The following is a 19961-nucleotide window of genomic DNA, read 5'->3' on the forward strand; positions in this document are numbered from 1 at the left end:
TGTCTGCCAGCAAAAAAGAGAGTGGGGAACCAGGCCTCCCTTGGGAAGGAGTTCCATAGCCTTTATTCCCTTTATTCACTTGGCTAATCCTTCTCAGGTTACACAAATTTGCCAAATATTTGGAGCTGCTTGAGCTTCCTCAGCACATAATGACACTAGAAGTCTCACTTTTGGAACATACCTTTTGCAACAACTTAAAGAAGACTAGAGTACCGAGCTAGGATTGCCTTACAAGACCCATCTTTAGAAGGGGCATTCTAAATATCAGAGCTGAATTCAATTGAATGGCTCTCCATTGCCTCTCTCTAAATGTTTTAACAGAAAGATGAAGAAATAAGAAATCTGAAGCACTACTGGTATACATCTTGGCCAGATCAGAAGACGCCAGATCAAGCACCTCCCCTGTTGCAACTGGTTCAAGAAGTGGAGGAGGCCATACAGTGCACAGAAGCAAGGAGTGGTCCTATCATAGTTCACTGCAGGTAGATTTATTTTATACATCTTTGAAACACCAGAGGAGAAAGAAAAATGGATGCTTAGATAGTTGCCAGTCTCCACTAACATTCCTTTCAAGGAGCCTTCCTTCACTGTTAACAAAGGGGTCGTTCCCACTACAATTTGAAGCAAACCGTGATATGGGTATATGACCCTTGTTCCCACTTGAAACTGCTTCTGATCCTCATTGGATCGATTCCAGTTGGAATAAAGCGGGGCAAGCACAAAAAGCCCAGGGTTTCTTGATAGTACTTTTTTGCGATTCTTTTCAGAAGAATCAATTTTGACGTGTGTCCAATAAGTGGGAAAGCCAAACCACAATCTATTCTTACTGAGGGGAGGGACAAATGGCAATGGGTCATCCATTGGCTGGCATCGCCTCCCTCCTTCTCCCCGCAGCCTGCTTTAGGGTGGGAGTGAGGGAGGAGAGGAGCCAGGGAGAGACTCCTGGAGGAGTGGGCGAGTGGCTGCCTCAGAAGAATCAGGGCTGGGGGTCTCTTCCTGGCTCCTCTCCTCCCTCCCTCCCTGAAACAAGCTGCGGGGAGAAGGAGGGAAGCAGTGCCAGCCAGCGGAGGATCCATGATGGCAACGATGGGAAAAAGAAGAGGAGGAGGAAAAGATGGAGGCATCTTTTTCTCCATGCAGCCCAATCCTTGGCCAACCTTAAAGTTCCCTGCAGGGGGCTCTGACCACATTTCTCCTAAAGGCAAAGGAGGACAAGGCACCGTGAAAGGGAGGACTGTCAAGGAGTAGGATAAGGCATGGGGAGTACCTTCAAGAGGCAAGGGAGGACGCCAGCCAAGAAAAGCAGCCAATGCCTTTGAGTGCTCTGGCCAGGCTCCCCAGTGAGGCTGCAGAGGGTGGGGCGGGGCTGGGGGCCTGGAAGGGCCAGGGGCTTGGCATGAGGGGGAGGAAGAGGAAGATGGAGACAGGAAGAGGGCAAGGCACGGCCAGGGAACAGAGAAAAGTGAGGGACACATGTATATATATACACACACACTGATTGCAAAATCAATAGATTGGTAAAGTAACTACTTCCAAGTAGTTGCTTTACCAATCTATTGATTTTGCAATTAGTTTTATATTTTTAAAAAAAAACCAAAAAGGCAATACTGTGTGTGTGTGTGTGTGTGTGACATCTCTGTTACGTCTTATGATTGACACATGAGCTGCGCAAATGTGGATGACAATCGTGCCAAACTAACATGAATTCGCTGCCAGATTAAAAAGCTCCACTCTATAGTGAGAACTGGGGGCTTTTGGAACTGATTACCAACATGCAGCATAGCCGGATCAGGAAGCGGATTATAATGTAAGTTGGAATGAGCCCAAAGAGTACATATATGTTTTTGCATAAGATCCCGCACTGTCTGTTGTACTGTTTTTAAATATTTTATACATCAGGGTGGACAACATTTGCAGGTCTAGAACCCAGTTTTCTGCCTTGTAGATCTTCCAGAGGCTACATAGATTGCCAAGAATATTCTCTCAAACAGAAAAAAACCAAAACTAGATGTGACTAGATGTCCACTTCCAGTTTAAAAAATGGGGATTTTAAAATATGAAACAGTGCACAAAAGTGCTAGGGCCCATTCACACCACACAGTTATGATTACACTTTAATTGTCATGGCAACATCCTATGGAATCTTTGGATTGGCAGTTCAGGAAGGACCATTTATAATTCTCAGCCAGAGAGCTCCTCTAGTGCCTCATCAAACTACTTCCCAGGCTTTCATAGCAAGGAGCCATGACAGTTGAAATGGAATCACAGTGCTGTGTTTCTGTAGTGTGAATGGCCCCTGGTGACTCTCAGGAGAGACAGTTAATCCTATTCTGCCATTAAATGGATGGTTACAGGGGTCATCAGTGGGGGGAAACCAGCCATGGGAAATCCATTTTGACCACCCCTGTTGGCGTTTGAAGGCGTCTGGTGCTTCAGTGTCTGAGTGGAAGTTCATGGGGAAGCATGATATGGCAACTCTGTACCTGTACCATTTGCACATGGGCTCTCCTGATAGTTGAGTACAACCAGATTGCTGTCTGTTGTGCAAAAGGAATGGGGAACCAGGGTAAGTTTCTTAATAAGACATGCAGTGTGGAAAGCACTCATTTTTAATGTTCATAATAGGCCCACTTTGTATTTTTATTGAGCCAGCAAACAGTGATCCAATTTCCAAAGAGAAGCTGCGGCCATTTCATCCATATATGAACATGTCTTGCAACTTGCTTTCTCCTTTTGCAAATTGGGCTGCCATATATATTATCCCAATGCTAATGTTATATTAGATATGAATCTACTTCTCAACTCTGTGATCATGATCACTGCCTAGTAAATTATGAACTGGGACACAGTCCCTAGGAAAATAGTTATTTATATTGGGTGAATAGTTTTTTTCTCCATTCTTGAATATAAAAATAAAGCCTCCAGAAAGCCTCATTGAAAATTCCTGCTTGGATCACTGACAACTTTTATCACAGTGAAGTTTTGACCAAAGGTTCTTTGGAGATGTGACTTCCAACACTATAAAATGGTAGAAACCATATTTTTAAAAATTGCTTCATGTTGATGGTTTAAATTAGTTTTATTTGTCTATGGCACAGTGTCCATTAAGAAAAACATTATTAATATAATAATACCTTCTAAAGCAAATGGATGGCGATCAGAGTGCAAAGAAAGAAATGAAAGGTAATTTTAAAAAAACTGAAAAGTTAATACTGATAATTAATTCTTGTTGAAGACCCTGCAGATTGACAGTAGCAAGTAAGACAAATGATCCCCTCAGCAGATCACTGCCAGCATCTGTACTGAATCTTTTGGACTGCTACTATGCAGACAGTAACTTTGACAGTAACAGATTTAGTATGATCTGCCACCAAGGCACAAATAATATCAAACAGTGTTCAAACAGCAATTTCTATCAAACGTTCTCCTCAGAAGGATGTCTTGGGATCATTAAATAGTGATATTTTAATATTTATGATTATAGTAAGAACAGTCCAGCATACAAAAAGAAGGAACAGGAAATCACAGGCATGAGCTATCAGTCATAACCTAATATGAGTCCAAGTGTGCTCTTAGAAAATCAGTTCAACTACTTAAAGAGCCAATAAATATAGCTTTGGAGAAGTGCTGTCTAAGGGTTGTGAATATCTACATGCATGTAATACTGTATAAAAAGTGAGCAAAACTGGCTTTTAAATTGATGCAGAAAGGTCCCTTTCTTTTTCCTCATGCCACTGGACTTTGGTAGGCTGGAAGGAAAACCTCCATTTTCAAGCAGAGGCCATTTTGGGTAAGACTACATAAAGAAATCACAGTTGATATGCATATGTTCATGTCATTACCCAAGACCAAGGGATTTTAAAACCTGATGTCCTTTACACAAGGCGCCAGTGGGCTGATAGGAGAAAGAGAAAGATACAGTGTGATTCTTTCTGATGCACTTTTCAATAAACATAAAACTAGAAATGAGAATGTAATGTGCTGCATGAATACTTAAGTAGTATAGCATGCAAGATTTATCACGATGATTTCAAAATGTATTTGTCTGGTATAGCACAACCAGTTTTCTAAAACATGCTGTTCAGTCCTGAATTCTATATTTCACCTTATCATCACAGTGTCAGTTTAAATCTACATTAACAGAATACTGTTTATTCAGATTCTTGAATGTCCAAACACTTTGTATAATTCCCCTGTTTCTCTCTCCCAGTGTCTCCATTCCAGCCAATGTTCTGAAGCCTTTACAGTGAGCCATTATACTTTATATTGTAGCCTTTTTATTTTATACATGAGGAAAATATTCCTGGAGAATGCACATAGGAATTGTCCTTAAAATAATTATCCCATTGTACAGCATGCAATAAATTTGTCTATTTTGTTTTTCATTTTTCATTAAAAAGTTTATTAAAACTTGTAATTTTACTAACACTGATCAACCATCAAATCTTAAAAACAAACAAAGAAGAATGTTTATATGTAGTGTTACTGGCCGATGGCTTTTTGAAAAGAATAATCAAATCATGTATTCTTTAAACATCCTTAGATTTGGGTGAAATGACTGCACACAGATAACACTTATTTCTCCTGTGGGAACAGCCACTGGCAAAAGACAAATAAATAAAAATGAAGTTATGATGAATGGAAACTCATCCAAGAAGCTATCAGCAGGGTTCGATACCTGCAGAATGAGCACAGCTCTTGAACCAAGGAGTAATTGTCATTCCATGTTTCTGTTATTCAAAGTGACATGTTGACATATCAGACCTGACAGAAGTCAGATGGCTCACCTAACATCTGTCTGGCACTGTACCCTGTAACATTTTCCTCCAATCTAAGAGCTAATCTTTTGCTGAAAAATAATATTGGGCTGCTGCTTAAAACACTTTATCCATATTATTTCTTGGTTTTTGACATAAATGAGGACTGCATATTCTGGACTGGAAAAACCACTTTATTCAACTGCCTTTCAAATTACCATACTGTCCACAGATTCAGTATATAGGGTGCATAGAGGTATATCAACTGAATAACAATGCTACTGTGGAGAATCATTGGGCCCATTCCCACTACAATTTACTGCGAAGCGCGATGTGGGCTATATGATCCTCATTCCCATGTGACCATGCTTCCGATCCTCCTTTGATCGATTAGAAGAGGAAAGGTCCAGGGCAAACTCAGATAGCCTGCAGTTTCCTGACACTAGTTTGGGAGAGGTGTTTTCTGAAAAAATCGATTCTGAAGCATTCCCAATAAGTGGGAACACCAGATCAGAATCGTGGGGTTTTTTGGCCATAGAATTGATCGCAAAAACAAACCCCCCAAAAAAGTCTCTCGCCCTCCTCCATCTTCTCCTTCTCCTCCTCCCATTCCAGGGAAAGCCGCTGCCATTTGCCTGGTGCTGGCAGGGCTTCCTTCTCTCTCTCCCCCTTCTTTTCCCTCCTTCCTTGCCTTCTGCTGGGCTGATGGGACTCGTGGCACTCCTGCCGGGCCTCCACTGCTTCCCCGGTGTAGATGGGACTTGTGGTGCTGCTGCTGCACCAGGTAAGAACGGGGCAAGCGGTGAAGACTAGTCAGGACCAGTGCAGGCCCCGCCATCCCAGGAGAAGCAGTGGAGGCCCAGCAAGCAAGAAGGAAGGAAACCAAAGATAGGAAGGAAGGAAAAGAAGAGGGAGAGGGAGAAGAAACAAATGAGGAAAGAAAAAAAGGAGAGGGGCGGGAAATCAGAGAGAAATAGGGTCCGTTTGTGAGCTTTGGAAGGTGTCGGGGGGAGGACTGGCTGAAGGACTCCAATGGGAATGACATGCGTCCCAAAGGGAAAAAAATCGCTTCCAAACAGGCCCCCTTTTCATAGTGGGAATGAGGGGCCTTTTGGAAGCAATAGAAATACCGGGCAGAGTCCAAATTGAACACAGGTTATTCCGCCAGTGGGAATAGGCCCATTGTTGTCCAGTTTCCCACATATTTTGGAATGAAGATCAAATACACACTCCTTGTTTGATGGCTTAGGTCCAAATTTAAAATACATGAGAAACTAGAAGAAGCAAGATCATAGGATCAGTGTTCATGGACAACAGGATCGTGATTATCATGATATGCAAGAACTTTCTGACTAAGGGAGTCTCCCAGCCTGTTGGGATGACTAAGAGATCTGTTATCACTTTCATCAACTCACACTTCTGCTGGCTCCTTAGAATATACATGGCTGGACTAAGAAGCAGCAATGACACTTCATGGTTTTTGTGTCTACCTAGAAGAAATTGTTTTCTTTGGCATACATCTGCATCTGAGAGTATAAACAAGACAGCCCATATCATAGGGTTAATATTTGACTGGAAACTTAATCCTGAGCCAGTGGGCTAACCCTACTTTGCATATTTTTGCTACATAAATATATAGAAGTGCATTTCCCTCTCTTTCAGAATGTCAGGTTGTTTTGTTGGCTCTGTACCTTTGGCAAGTGTTTGTTTGAATTATTAAAGGAACATTGCTGCACTTTCTGGAAATCCTTTCCCACTCACTCTCTATTATTCCCTCTGGTCAGTGCAGGGATTGGGAGGACTGGTTGTTTCATTGCTACCAGCATTTGCTGCAAACAGTGGAAAAATGAAGGTGTGGTTGACATACTCAGAACAACTTGCCAACTACGACTAGACAGGTAAGAGAACCTTTTTCTATAAGACAACACCACCTGCAACTCTGGTGATCCAGAGGCTATAAGCTTTTCCTTCTTTTTCGTCTACAAAGAGTTTTGGACTCCACATGAAAGATGTGAGTTACTATGATACAAATAATTTATATGGAGAATTTTAGGGAATGGATGGATGCTAAATGCACAAAAAGAAGGATTCCTTGTTAGCTTTTAAGACAAGTACCCTTGGCTTTTGAAGTTATATTCTTAACTAATTTTATTTTACTTTTTAAATTTTATTTTACTTTGTTGCTTTTATTCTATTTGCTATTGCTAATTAATGGTAATAAACATCAGATCTATTAGAATGAGAAACTAGAATATTTGCTTGGAAACGTCTGGAAAAATTAACATAAGAGCAAAACGACAGACCTTTACAGAATTTATTGATTCAGTTAAGACCAGAATTTTTAAAATATTGTATTATATTTTCCACTTAATGAACTCACAAATGGTAGATAATTTCATAATTTCAATAATGCTGATTTGTAGGGCTAAATCATGGATTCATTTGTGTTATGTGCCAGAGGATGCAGTAGAGTGTCCTTAGTTTAGCTCATGGTTACTTTGTGGTACATGGGCAGGGCCAGGGAAGCAGAATGTATAACTGTAATTTTAAATATGGTTATCTAAGGATATCTCCAAAAATACACTTGTGTGGATGTTTGTAATCATTAACTACCCTCAAATTGACCTCAGCTCATGGCAACCCTGTGGATGAGACATCCCCAAGACTGTGAAGTTGAAGGCTTTCACAGCCAGCATCCATAGTTTTTTGTGGGCTTTTTGGGCTATCTGGCCATGTTCTGGAAGTATTTATTCCTGACATTTTGCCTGCATCTGTGGCTGGCATCTTCAGAGAATGGTGGCATGGAGGTGTGTGGGATATATATACTGTGTGACCCTTGGTTAAGAGGAAGTGATTTATATGTCCAAGACTCCCTGTCTTCCATTGCTCTGAGTCTAGCTATCTGGCATGGCTTCTTCCTCTCTTTCTGCTACCTCCAATCTTTCCCAATAATGAGTCATGATGTGGCCAAAGTACGACAGCCTCAATTAGATCATCTTGGCTTCTGGGGGTGGTTCTTGCTTGATCTGTTCTAGGAACGATTTGGTTGTCTTTTTGGCTGCCCGCTGTATCCTCAGCACTGTTCCTCAGCACCACAGCTCAAATGAGTTGATTTTCTTTTTATCTGCTTTTTTCACTGTCCAGTTCTCACATTCATACATAGTGATGGGAAATACTACAGCTTGGATGATTCTGACTTTAGTGCTCAGTTATGTATCTTTACTTTTTACTCTTTAGGATCTTTTTTAGCTCTTTCATGGATGTACACATACATTTTGGAGACATCAGTATAGAATCTGAAATTTTCCATCTGAAACATTAGAGGGTGGCTTCAAGCTTAGGTTTTTAGGAAAAGGGAACACATGCACACTGTACTGTGGTACTGGCTAACTGCATTAGCTGGACTGCCATCTAGTGGTTATATGCAGAATTTTCACCAAAACGAAAGGCTAGAAATTATTTTAAAAGAAAACTGATGCCTGTCTGCACTTCCAATTCTAATGTGTAGCTGGATACACTGACTAGCCTAGACTGCTGGCCAGTCTTCTTGGTAGTCCTGACTAGAATATATCCATTGAATCCATTGACTAGCTGCTAGCCAGTCCTCTTGATAGTCCTGACAAGAGTATATCCGTTGACTCAACAGTTAGTTCAGTGGGTCTACTCTAGTTGGGACTAACCAATGGGATTCCAGTTTGTGCAACTGGAAGATAAATATGTAGTCAGAAATAAAGCTTTTGTCAGGAATATTGCTTAAAACAAATAGATGAGAAAAAGAAAAAATACAGAAAAGATTCTTCCTTTTCAGTCATAGTTTTAATTAATAGCATGTTATTGGGACCAGCTATCTGATGGCTCCATGTATGGCTAGGGAAGATAAATGTTTGAAGATACATCTAGCAGCTTTGCATCCAATGAAAATCAAATTTGAGATGTGGTGCTGGGGAAGAAGTGCTGAGGATACTGTAGACGGCCAAGAGGACAAACAGTACTAGAACAGATCAAGCCTGAAATCTCCCTAGACGCCAATGCAGTTAAACTGAGGCTGTCATATTTAGGACACATCAAGAGAAGGCATGATTCACTAGAAAAGCCAATAATTCTAGGAAAGGTGGAGGGCAGTAGAAAGAGAGGAAGACCACATACCAGACTGAAGGGAAGCCACAGGCCTGGGCCTGCAGGATCTAAGCAGAGCAGTGGAGGACAAGAAGTTCTTGGAGATGTCTCATTCACAGGGTCACCATGAGTTGAAGTTGACTTAAAGGCAGTTAACAACAAGAAGAAGAAAGTCCTGTTTTTCACCATTAGAATTTGTAGTGCCTTTCATTATTACATCAATTTTGAGAATTCTGATTCGGTCCGCAGTGTCATCAGACCTCAGGGACAGTGCTTGTGTATTTTCAGTCAGTGTCTTGTCGAGGCTGTCTCCTAATATCTCTAGTATATTTGACAGAACTCACCATTATAATTAGGGGAGTGGTTTCACAGCTTCACAGTTATAAATAGCATTTCTGTCTTATACTTTCCTAAATTAAATTAATACTTTTTTCCTTCTCCTCCTTTCCTATCTTTCATTCCTGTCAGACTCTTAATTTCTTGATTTTTCTTACTCTCTCTTACAGTTTTCCTCTTTTTTTGCAATTGGGAAATAATTTGAAGTATTCCCAGGATTGGTAATCTTGTGCTAGAACTGAGGGTTGATTGGAGGATCCTGTTTCATCTTCAGCTAGCACTATACCTTATTTTTAATGGTTGTGTACAATGCTGCCATGCTGTAGTTTTGCACCCTGGAAGCAGAGCTTTTCTGGCTGCAGTAGATGTAGGGCTGACCACTAGAATCATGCTACTGACAATAAAGCTGTGTCCGCAGAACAGAAATAATCCAGGTTGACAGCACTTTACCTGCCATGGCTTAATGCTATGGAATTCTGATAACTGTAGTTTTGGGAAACAGTCAACATTCTTTGTCAGAGGTCTCTGGTGCAACAAAAAAAACCTACAGTTCCCAGAATTCCATAGCACTGAGCCATGGCAGTTAAAGTGCTGTCAGCCTGGATTATTTCTGCAGTGTGGATGCAGCCTCAGTGATTCCATTTAACCCCCTACCCACTCTGCAGTTAGAAAAACTCCAATTTCCCCTGTTTCTGGGGAGAGCTACAGCATGGTGATGCCCAGTGGGTCACACTGGTCCATTGGTTTCTTGTGCAGGAGGGCAGGAAAAAGCTTAGGACAAATCCTGCTCAACAGGCAAGCCCAAGAGAATAGAATTCATAGAAAGCATAGCAGAGATGGTGTCAAATAAATGTGTCTGAGGGCAGAGTATCATAATTCACCATAGATCATTTGCAATCTCCCTTGATAGCTACTGACCAGGCTTCAAAAGGATGCAACTTTCAGGATATAAAATTCTGGACTTGATACCTTGTTCCATATTTGCACAGCACAATCAGGAAAAATGCACATAAGACCTGCTGATCCTGCTGTGCCATGAATGGCTCTTGTATATCGGCTATCAATCCGAGAAGCACATGGGTTGGGTTTTAATTAGCTTCCCAAAGTGGCAAACTGCTAGGGCCTTCTGAGAGGATTAGCCAGCAGATTTGAGCAGCATTTATTCCAGGGTATTGCAAGCTGTTAGGGTAGTGCTGTTGATTCCATTTGAGGGGTTGTCTGCCTTCATCACGGTAAGGTTGCAGTCTATTTCTGGTTTGTTTTTGCAAAGGATCTTCAGACATCACCTAGTATAACCACCGAGATTGTCTATTTTGATGTATGCTTGTAGCTTCTAATCCTTTTTTTAATTGTAAACTATATTGATAACTAAAGAATTTGAAAGTCATATGCAGATGGAGTACATGAACTAGAAATGCTCCTTGGCTTTTTACTCTAATAAAATAGAAGAAGCTAATTTTAACCCATACTGGTCCTTTCTGAGACTAACATGAAATGTGCTGTCAATGGTGCTGGTCTACTGGGATGCAGGGTGCCCAGGAAAGCATCTGCCTAAAACCTGGAAGGCCAACTGCTGAAATCCCTATAAACCAGTTTCCATATGGAGTTTCCATATAGTTGTGCAGCTACAGTTCTGCTGGGACTATACCATCACAGACCACAGACAGGCTATCTTGTGCTTCAGTGTTCTCTCAGACTAAAAAAAAAGGTATCTATACATAAGAGCCTTGTCACATTTTGAAGAATCCTTTAACTAAAGCTTTTCTTCCATTTGTGCTAGCTTTCTAAGTACAGGAAGGTTTTAAAAATTAAAAAAGTAGAGATTTACACACACACACACACACACACACACACACACACACACACGGATGCACAAAAAGACCTAAATGGTTCACTCCAAATGTGGCTATGTCATGGTTGTGATTATTCTGAATATATAGGTGATTATTCTGAATGTGTAAGTAAAGTCAGAGTGGTATAGTGATTTGAGCATAGGACTCTGGAGATCAGGGACTGAATCACTGCTCAGCCATGGAAAGCCACTGAGTGACCTTGGTCAAGTCTCTCTCAGGCTCAGAAGAAGACAAAGGAAACCCCACTCTGAACAAATCTTGCCAAGAAAACCTCATGATAGCTTCACCTTAGGGCCACATAAATCATAAATGATTGTAAGGCACAGAACAACAAGAGTCTTAAATAGAGCCAGGGACCCCAATTCAAAATCATTTTTGTTTATGCCTGTGTTTGCTGAATTAGACTTACATTTTCCAAACCAAGTCAACATCTTAAATTCATTTTTTCCTGGTGATTTTAGTTGGCTTCTGATCCATTCACGGTCAGTTTTAACAGACACAATGAAATTATTTTCCTATTTAGATTATTATATAAGAAGCACCTAGAGCAGACCCATGGATTTAAAATCAAGCATAATGCTTAATGGATCTTAGATGCCACCCATCCAAGATTTCACTGCAAAGTGTTTTTGGTTAGAACCCCCCCCCCACTCCCCATTTCCCCCCCCCCCAAAAAAAAAAACCACTACTAGATTTTTATGTTGATTATATTGTGTTCTATTACTATTTACACTGTATGGCTATTGTGAGTACTTGAGAATTGCATAAGGAATATCAGCTTCCAACTTTACCCTCTTCCTTCTCTTTCCAGGGGTGGAATGATCCAAACATGTGAACAATATCAGTTTGTCCACCATGTCATGAGCTTGTATGAAAAGCAGTTTTCTAGAGCATCAGCAGAAGAATAAGGATTCAGGACCATTTGTTATAACAAAAATCAACAGAACTCTGACCAGAATCGTATGTATTCCAGAGATGACAAGAAACACGTGGAAATTTCAAAAGTAGAAGATATTTATTTATACATATATAAATATATATAGTTTTACTTTCATATTGCTTTATTTTGCATTTAAGAGCTAAGATACTGCTTTTCTTCAACATGTGACAGAACATTGTTGTCTTCACCCCCAAAAGGCCTATTTATACTGTAAATAAGATCAGTAGCTCCATTTGTTACAAAATTTAAAACTTCATTGTCAGATTTGCTATTTAAAATGGCAAAATTGCTACTAGATCCAAGTACAGTGTGAAACTCTTTAATAAATGTCTTGCTAAAGTCTGTAATGTATGTTTACTAAGCTTGAAAAGTAACTTTTTTGCCTTTTTTTCCTGATGGATTGTTTTTACATTTTAAACTACCGGATACTGTGTATATCATACGACCTTCTGAGCCTCTGCATTAAAGGATTCAAGTGGATTCGTACTGAAATAATGTTTTTAATGTCTTATATGATTGCTCAGTTTTTAAAAAAATCAGCCCCTACATTGTGGCTGTATATCAAAATGAGGAAGAAAGCAACTATATGAACTGTTTTTCATGCCACATTGAGGCCTGGTCCCTGATTCATTGTGGGGTCCATTAATGCTCTATGGGGCATGGAGACTAATGAGGGAAAGGGTTGGAGCTATATCTTCTAAATGCTGTACACATTTTTGGTGTATGGTCCAGCCACACTGCTTATTTGGAAGCCATGCTTTCCCTGGTCAGTCAGAATGCCTGATTGGTTTCATAGGAGACAGAGCTTCCCTAATAGACCTGTGCCATCTCCTGTCTGCCTATTTTAATAAATCTAACCCAACACTTGATCTCACTGCAATACTGGACGTCCTGAAACTATAGCATTCTTTAGTGTTTTTCTGGTGATTGGGAATAGATGAACTGTGGATTTTGGTTGGAAGCAGTTGATGGATAGAAATTGCTTTATGGTCCCAGAGCCAGTTCCCATGAGCAACACAGCAGCTGGGATGTTCCTATGTACACTTCTGGACTCAGTTCTTTATGCAGTGAGGTGGCCCAGTGAATGTTTTGACATGCTCCCTGGTCCTTATTTACCATGTAGCAGTCTAGCCCAGGTGTTTGGGAAGGCACAGAAAGAGAAGGTGGACTTGTGAGAAGAGAGTAATGAAGCACTTTGACATGACTGTTTTGTCATGGCTTCTGCTTTGCAGCCACACAGAACACATACCCCATGAGGTAGCTTGTGCTTACTGCTTCTATTCTCAACATGTTTCTGTTAAAACATTTTTGATAATTCCCTCACTAAGAGCTCCTGAGCAAATTTAGCAATAATGGAATAAGAAAATGGATTCTTTTGTGGATCAATAGCAGTTGAGTAGAAAATGAAAACTCTCACAATGAAGCAGAGTCAAGAGTCATGTCATCCCCTGATCTATATTGAGACTGGTGCAGTTTTACCCTCCTAGTCAATGATCTACAGCTGGGGAGAAGCAGTGAGGTGATTGTGTGCTGATGACACCAGATTATATTCAAAGCTATCTCCTGTATTCAGTGAATGGGCAATAAAATGGCAAGTATGGTTCATTGTCAACTTCAATCCTGAACTGGGAAAAAGGCAGAATAATAATGTGCTCTGTCTCTAATAATACTAGAATCTCATGCAGTGGAGCTGAATAATGAGAAATACGGACTAGAAGGAAAAAGTACTTCTTTGCACTGGGCACAATTATAAAGTGGAATTTGTTGTCACACGTGATATCCACCAATTTAGATTTTAAGGAAAATTAGATAAATTTTAAAGAAAATTAGACAAATTCATGGTGAGATTGGCTATCAGTTTATAGGAGAGGTGAATGGGCTCTTATGTACTGCTTAGCAAATTTGGGCTGTTCACAAGCTTTTCCATTTTCTGCTCACTTCTAACTCTAGATCATTTATGGAAAATGTTTAACAAGCATTTGTCCCAATACAGAGATAAAATGGCTTAAAGGAAACAGACCTAGTGAATGATATGTAGAATGTAACTCACAAGATATAAAGGAAGGATGCAAATTCTAGACACCAACAGTTGCTCTGTGTTATTGGTCCTTTACTCTATTTCCATAATCAGAAGAAGTAAATGAAATAGCTTTTACTAAACTGAAACACTTCAGGTCATATGTTGAAGTACTTCTCTATAAAAGGAAACAAACAAACAAACAAAAAATCCTGAACATAAAATCATTATGCATCAGAGAGAAGGATTCAGCATAGCCTTCTCCATGGCACCATTTTCCATTCCATTTTTCTAGACCTAGATTCTGTGGAAGAACGTAACAGATCTGAGATTGAAGGGACAGCATTTTAGTCTCTTTCATGAGTGAATACAGCCCAGGACAGTCTCTGGTGTGTGTGTATGTGCACACATGCACACGTGTGTATTGCCATCCAGTAACAATTCTCCCCCCATCTATTAGCATTGCAGTAACACCTCCTCACTCTAACTCTCTGGAGTGCTAAAAATTTGGGGACTGAAAGGAAATTTAATGGAGGAAGGCAGACTTCTTATTGGGAGGGCAATGCCCTCATTTTGCCCCTTTGTAGCTGCACAGTCTCTCTTATTGCATGTGCGTGTATTTCATGCAATCTGTTTGAAGAAGCAAACCTGAGGGAGGGGCAGTTCCTGTAACAGCATATCCCTTGTAAAAAGATCTGTCCTCTGAGAAGCTGTACTGCTTATCTGAGTCAAGGTTTTATTTATTATGTCTGACCTGAGTTTAAGTCCCAGCGGCATTTCCAAGACTTCTTCTTTACTCTTATAAGGTAAAGCCTCTCTGTGGTATTCCATCCCCAGAGATCTGTCAGAGAAAATCCTGAGGAGCACTTCTTGCTTTGCATAGTCATCTGGTCCTCATAGTAAATGGAGCACAATGAGAATATGCTGCGGAGGCTTTTAAAAGGGTCCATGGTGAAGGAGATTTATTAAATGTCTGCTGAAAAAAGGAAGGGATGGAAGGTCACTAAAGTTCTTTATCATGACACGTAAGAGAGGAAATCTGAGCTTCAAAGATTGAATGTGAGGTAGTGGGGGGTTTTCTACCCTATGGGTTTGTTTCTGGAAGAGCAGAGAAACACAATATAACAAAGGGGTCCACCAAAAACTACATTCCTGTCATAGGTTGTCACCACCATCTCCAATAACATGAATCAACTTGCCTCACATTGTGTTGTGATAACATGCATTTCTCTGCCTTCACACTTCTGTGAAGTTGGGAAATGTACAGTGTCATGATTACATGATAATGGGTAAGTGAAGCTTTGTAATATGGGGGGGAGGGGAAGGGGGCAGAATAAGCTATACATTCTGGATGAAATTATACATTAAAAGAGAAACTTAGCTGAGAGATTCCCTTTTCAGCATATTTGTCAAGTGAGTAGTTCAACCCTATGATGGCCATTTTTAAAGTCCTTTATAGCTTTTTAGAAGAGCATATACTGTAGTACTTACATATGACTTTTCTGGTATGAAGAAACATGTTGTTTACTTTCTATCAGAATTTGATTTTTAAAATATAGACATATTGCCCTGAATCTTATTGGTATCCCCAACCAGAGTAGACCCACTGAATTTATATAAATTCATATAAATTTATATAAATATATTTATATAAATTCCATAGGTTTGGTGGGTCTACTCTTTTTAGGACTACCAATAGAATTCAAACTATTCATTAGTACGTTACATGTTTTAATTAGATGAGCAATGATGTGTGTCAAAGATAGAGCTTTTCAGCTGAAGTTTTCAATTGTTCCAGTAGTAAAAGTAAGAGTGCTGGAGACAGTGGCCTGAACAAAGTTCACTGTAAAATGTATGTCCCAGGGTCCTTTCACACTACACATTGATAGCACTATAATTCTACTTTAACTGCCATGGCTACATCTTAATAGAATCCTGAGGTTTGTAGTTTAGGGAGACACAGGAGAAGCTCCATGGCTGAGAATTCTGAATAGTAACAAACCAAAACAGGTATACTAAGGCCTGGTACACACTGCCAGGAAGCAATGTGCTGACGGCGATAGTAGAGCTTGGGAGCACTCACCAACCACATGCTCTCGAGCCCTACTACTTGCAAGCAGTGCCATAATTGCACAGCACCGCCCACATGGGGGGCGTGTCTATGACTTGACATTTGAACACCCACACGTCTTCTACAGGAAGTGCTGTCATAGGGCTACATTGCAGCCCTTATGACGGCACAAAAAAGGAGCCGCTCTAGGTGGCTCCTTTTTTTTGCTACACAGCGGTACTGCACCATTTTGTTGCTGCAGTAACACTGTACAGGAAGCAGGGGTGGCGTACACTTGCAAACACAATTTCTTGGGGTAGCTTAATAGGAAATGTCCAGCAGTAAATTCCAATTGTGAATCTGCCTTGGGGAGTCCTTGTTTTATTAAGAAGATATTAATTTTCCTTTGTAGTGGAGCTTCCAAATTCCTGCATGCTGGACTTCCCACTACCAACAATGATTAATGTGTATGATTCAAGGAAAGAGAGTGGTAGGATCTTGCATCCAACCACTGGTCTAGTCTCTATTTCATCTGTGATTTCTTCAGCTCCCCAGGACAGCTTCACAATTGGAATTTACTGGTGGACATTTCCTGCTAAGTGTTTCCAAGTTTGCATGTTTATATGATTCATGTTGGCTCAAGCTATATACAGCTCATTTTGTTCTTCAAAATAGAGTCTTGCTCTTTGCTTATCTAGTACAGTATACCTGTTTTTGTTTGGTACTATCTAGGTCAGCAAGGATACGGTGTTGTTTAATTCTGTACTGAGAATTCTGAATACCTGTTTTAAAACTGCAAACCCCAGGAATTTCTAGGATGTTGTCATGACAGTTCAAGTGGCATATAGTGCCTTAATGTGGTGCCTTAGTATGGAAGGGCCCTCAGTATGAAACCTTATAGGAAGCTTAGTAAACTCTCTTGGAGGACACTCAGATGTTGTTACAGCACCTGGTGTCACTCAGACACCCAAGGGCTTTGCACATCTATTAGTTGACCTGCTACTATAATGTCCAAATAGAAACACACACAAGACGTTTTGGAAGATTTCTGAATGTCTAACACCCAGCACAAGATACCCCTTGGACATTACAGTAGAATGAAAAGGAAGAATGTGACACCTCCATATCTACCAATGTAACTTCTACAAGAAGGAATTCAAAAGTAGAATGCAAACTCTGCTGCATTGTACAATAAAGTTTAGGCCAGATGACATTTCCTGGTATTAATGACATGGTGCTCATTGGGCTTGGAAATACTGTTCTTTACATGACATATTAAGGCACTGTCTTGGGTAACATGCTGCATCTAACTTCTTGAAAAATGCAGCATGGTTTTGCCCTGGAGGATTCATCTTTTTAATACTCCAAGTATGTGAAACTGTTGAATCTGCAGAAATGGATGTAACCACATAGCCCACAAGGGGCCAGTGTGTATTTAAAGTCTGAACTACACAGAACCATATTTGAAATATGCTGTGGGATCCAGCTGTCTTCCAGAGTCTGCCAAGACTCTAGCTACTTCACATCTCTACAGGACTCTGAAGAACTCACTGATGCTCCAGTAACACCTCTTTCATAATACAGAACACCAGCAGCCTTCACTGCTAGAAAAAGAAAAGGTACCATTTACAAATTGTTTAGTGTGCCTATTATACTTTTTGGAAAAGTATATGCCTTCAGATTGTTGCATTTTTTTTTTGGAGGGGAAGAAGTGGGAAGGGTGAGGGGCTTTCTTTGAATATGGAACTCAACTTCATTTATCATAATTGCTAGGTCACACATCCTTAATATTTAGAAAACTGGCATTCTGAATCAATGAAATTCCTATAATGTTTTGGGCCATCAGTAAGGTAGAGTTAAGTAAATTGTCTGTATGTTGAGAGATCAACATTTTTGTTTTGGTTTTTAAACATGGATCACTGTTTTAGGCAAGAGTCAATAGTGTATAAATTAAATTAAATTATTATTATTATTATTATTATTATTATTATTAACCTTTATTTATAAAGCGCTGTAAATTTACACAGCGCTGTACATACAATCTTTTTAATTGGACGGTTCCCTGCCCTCAGGCTTAAAATCTAGAAAGACACAACACAAAAGGAGAAGGGAAAGGTGGAGGGGAAGGGGCCTCTATAGTAGGATAATACATATAAAATACATAGCAATACAGGAAATGATTCAATAAACAGACAACAAAAGAACATCAAATAGTAATTAATAAACATAATTAACAGAGTTTATTATCAAAGCGACACAGAGATTGATGGGATACCAATGACGTGATGAGATAATGACGACATGCTAGGACAGGAATAAAATCTGAATGAATCTAGGCCCGTTCTTATATAGGATCCAGTGGAAAAAACATTCAGGGGCTGAAGGATGGGTTTTAGACTGGAAGCCTCAACGTAAAGGCATTGCTTATGTCAAATGCCCTGCCACGTAGACAGCATTCATATGCCAATGGTAGCCCCCTCCTCCAATGCTGTGCACAACAGTGTTGTCATGGAAACTCTCTCCATGATCTTCATGACAGATATACTTGGTGGGTGGCTCTCGGTAGAAGTGTGATTTTGGATGTTTCAAGTGAAATAAATAAGCTTGCACACCTATGATCAGTACAGCGTACGACGGGACGTTTCATGGTTGCTGTCTGTTCCATCCACCTTGACCTCCATCCAGGAGTCCTGTCAGAGTGGACCACTCTGTCAGATACCAGGCAGATTGGTTGGTGCGATTATATCTCAGCAGCATTAAAACAATTTCCTTCTTCCCAGATCTGTTTCTGAGCTCTATCCACAGTGCTAATGTTGACATGTAAAGCTTTATGTCAAGTGCACACAATTGTTTGCCTACAAATCTCTTGCCTTAGCCCCAATGGACATGAGTTTCAAACATCTTTCCTGCCCATTGAGATCTAGGCTTTGCAGGTTAGGGGGTGGAGGTGAAAGCCCCTCACCCACCCTACAGTGATACCCACTGAGCCCCTGATTTTCCCACTGCTGCTAGTGGCAAGAAACCATCAGTCTTGGAATCCAGAGAACATTATTTCCCAGCTACCCCCTCCAATCCTGCTAATACACTGATCTCTACCTTTATGGGCCAGAGAGGGAGGGGTCCATGGTTACAGCCAATTTTGAAGCCCCAAGAGCTCATCAGCCTTCCCAATTTGATTTTTCAAAATATTTTCTTTTCTTTATAAAAGCCCCCTACAACCCACTCAGGGCAGTGCAGCTTCCAAGGTTTCACAGGGAGCCATTGCAGCCCCCTTCCAACCCCAGGCAGTTTCCAACCCAGGGTCTCAACTTTCTTCTCAATACTATAACCCATCAGTAAAGTAATCATATAAGTCTTTCATGGTGCTGTAGCTACAGAGGAGCAAAATGAGGGTATTGCCTGCCACATAAGACCTCTGCCCCTCAGGAAATTTTCCTTCAGTCCCCAAATTTCTAGCACTGCAGAGAATAAGACATTGAATATCATTTACACCTAGAACTCTTCCATTTGCTATGTTTACATTCCTTTGGAAACTTTGGCCCACCCAATTTCTTGGGGTGACTAAACTATACTTCTAAATGCTCAAGTGAAGTTTTAAATTACTGCAATGTTAGAAATTTGGGGACTGAAGGAAAATATCATGGGGACTAGAATTCTTATTGGAGGCAGTATCCTCATTCTCTCCCCCCCCCCCCCAACCTGTCTAGGCTTTCATCTTGGTGGCTCTGACCTCAGATGATTATTTCAGTGATTGGGTAGAATAGTGAGAGTTAAAATGAGACCCTGGTTAGGAGCTACAGAGGTTGCCAACTAAGGTCTGGAAACCATGCCTTATGAAGAGTGATTTAGGGAGCTGGATAGGTATAGCCTGGAGAAGAGAAGTTTAAGAGGT

At 40.5% G+C, this 19961-nt stretch overlaps 3 protein-coding genes across 4 annotated transcripts in view; 2 read left to right on the forward strand and 1 right to left on the reverse strand.

Annotated features, from left to right (window-relative positions):
- PTPN5 (protein tyrosine phosphatase non-receptor type 5) overlaps positions 1–12470 on the forward strand; it is a 79837-nt gene extending 67367 nt beyond the window's left edge. The window contains exons 8-11 of one of the 2 annotated variants that reach the window (XM_089523449.1): positions 322–482; positions 3749–3790; positions 6542–6655; positions 11874–12470. In XM_089523449.1, coding sequence (XP_089379575.1) covers positions 322–482; positions 3749–3790; positions 6542–6655; positions 11874–11970 — 414 coding nt within the window. In that variant the 3' untranslated portion in view covers positions 11971–12470. The remainder of the gene's footprint in view (positions 1–321; positions 483–3748; positions 3791–6541; positions 6656–11873) is intronic. The other variant, XM_089523450.1, reaches the window with a different exon arrangement.
- LOC149314394 (oxysterol-binding protein-related protein 5-like) overlaps positions 1–19961 on the reverse strand; it is a 642611-nt gene that overhangs the window by 622060 nt on the left and 590 nt on the right. The window lies entirely within an intron of this gene.
- IGSF22 (immunoglobulin superfamily member 22) overlaps positions 17572–19961 on the forward strand; it is a 52164-nt gene continuing 49774 nt past the window's right edge. The window contains exon 1 of the mRNA XM_089521019.1: positions 17572–17688. The gene's annotated coding sequence lies outside the window, so the exon portion shown is untranslated. The remainder of the gene's footprint in view (positions 17689–19961) is intronic.

The sequence above is a fragment of the Sceloporus occidentalis genome, unplaced genomic scaffold, assembly GCF_023333645.1.
Source record: "Sceloporus occidentalis isolate IW3139 unplaced genomic scaffold, rSceOcc1.0.p SCAF_4, whole genome shotgun sequence".
Lineage (NCBI taxonomy): Eukaryota > Metazoa > Chordata > Lepidosauria > Squamata > Phrynosomatidae > Sceloporus > Sceloporus occidentalis.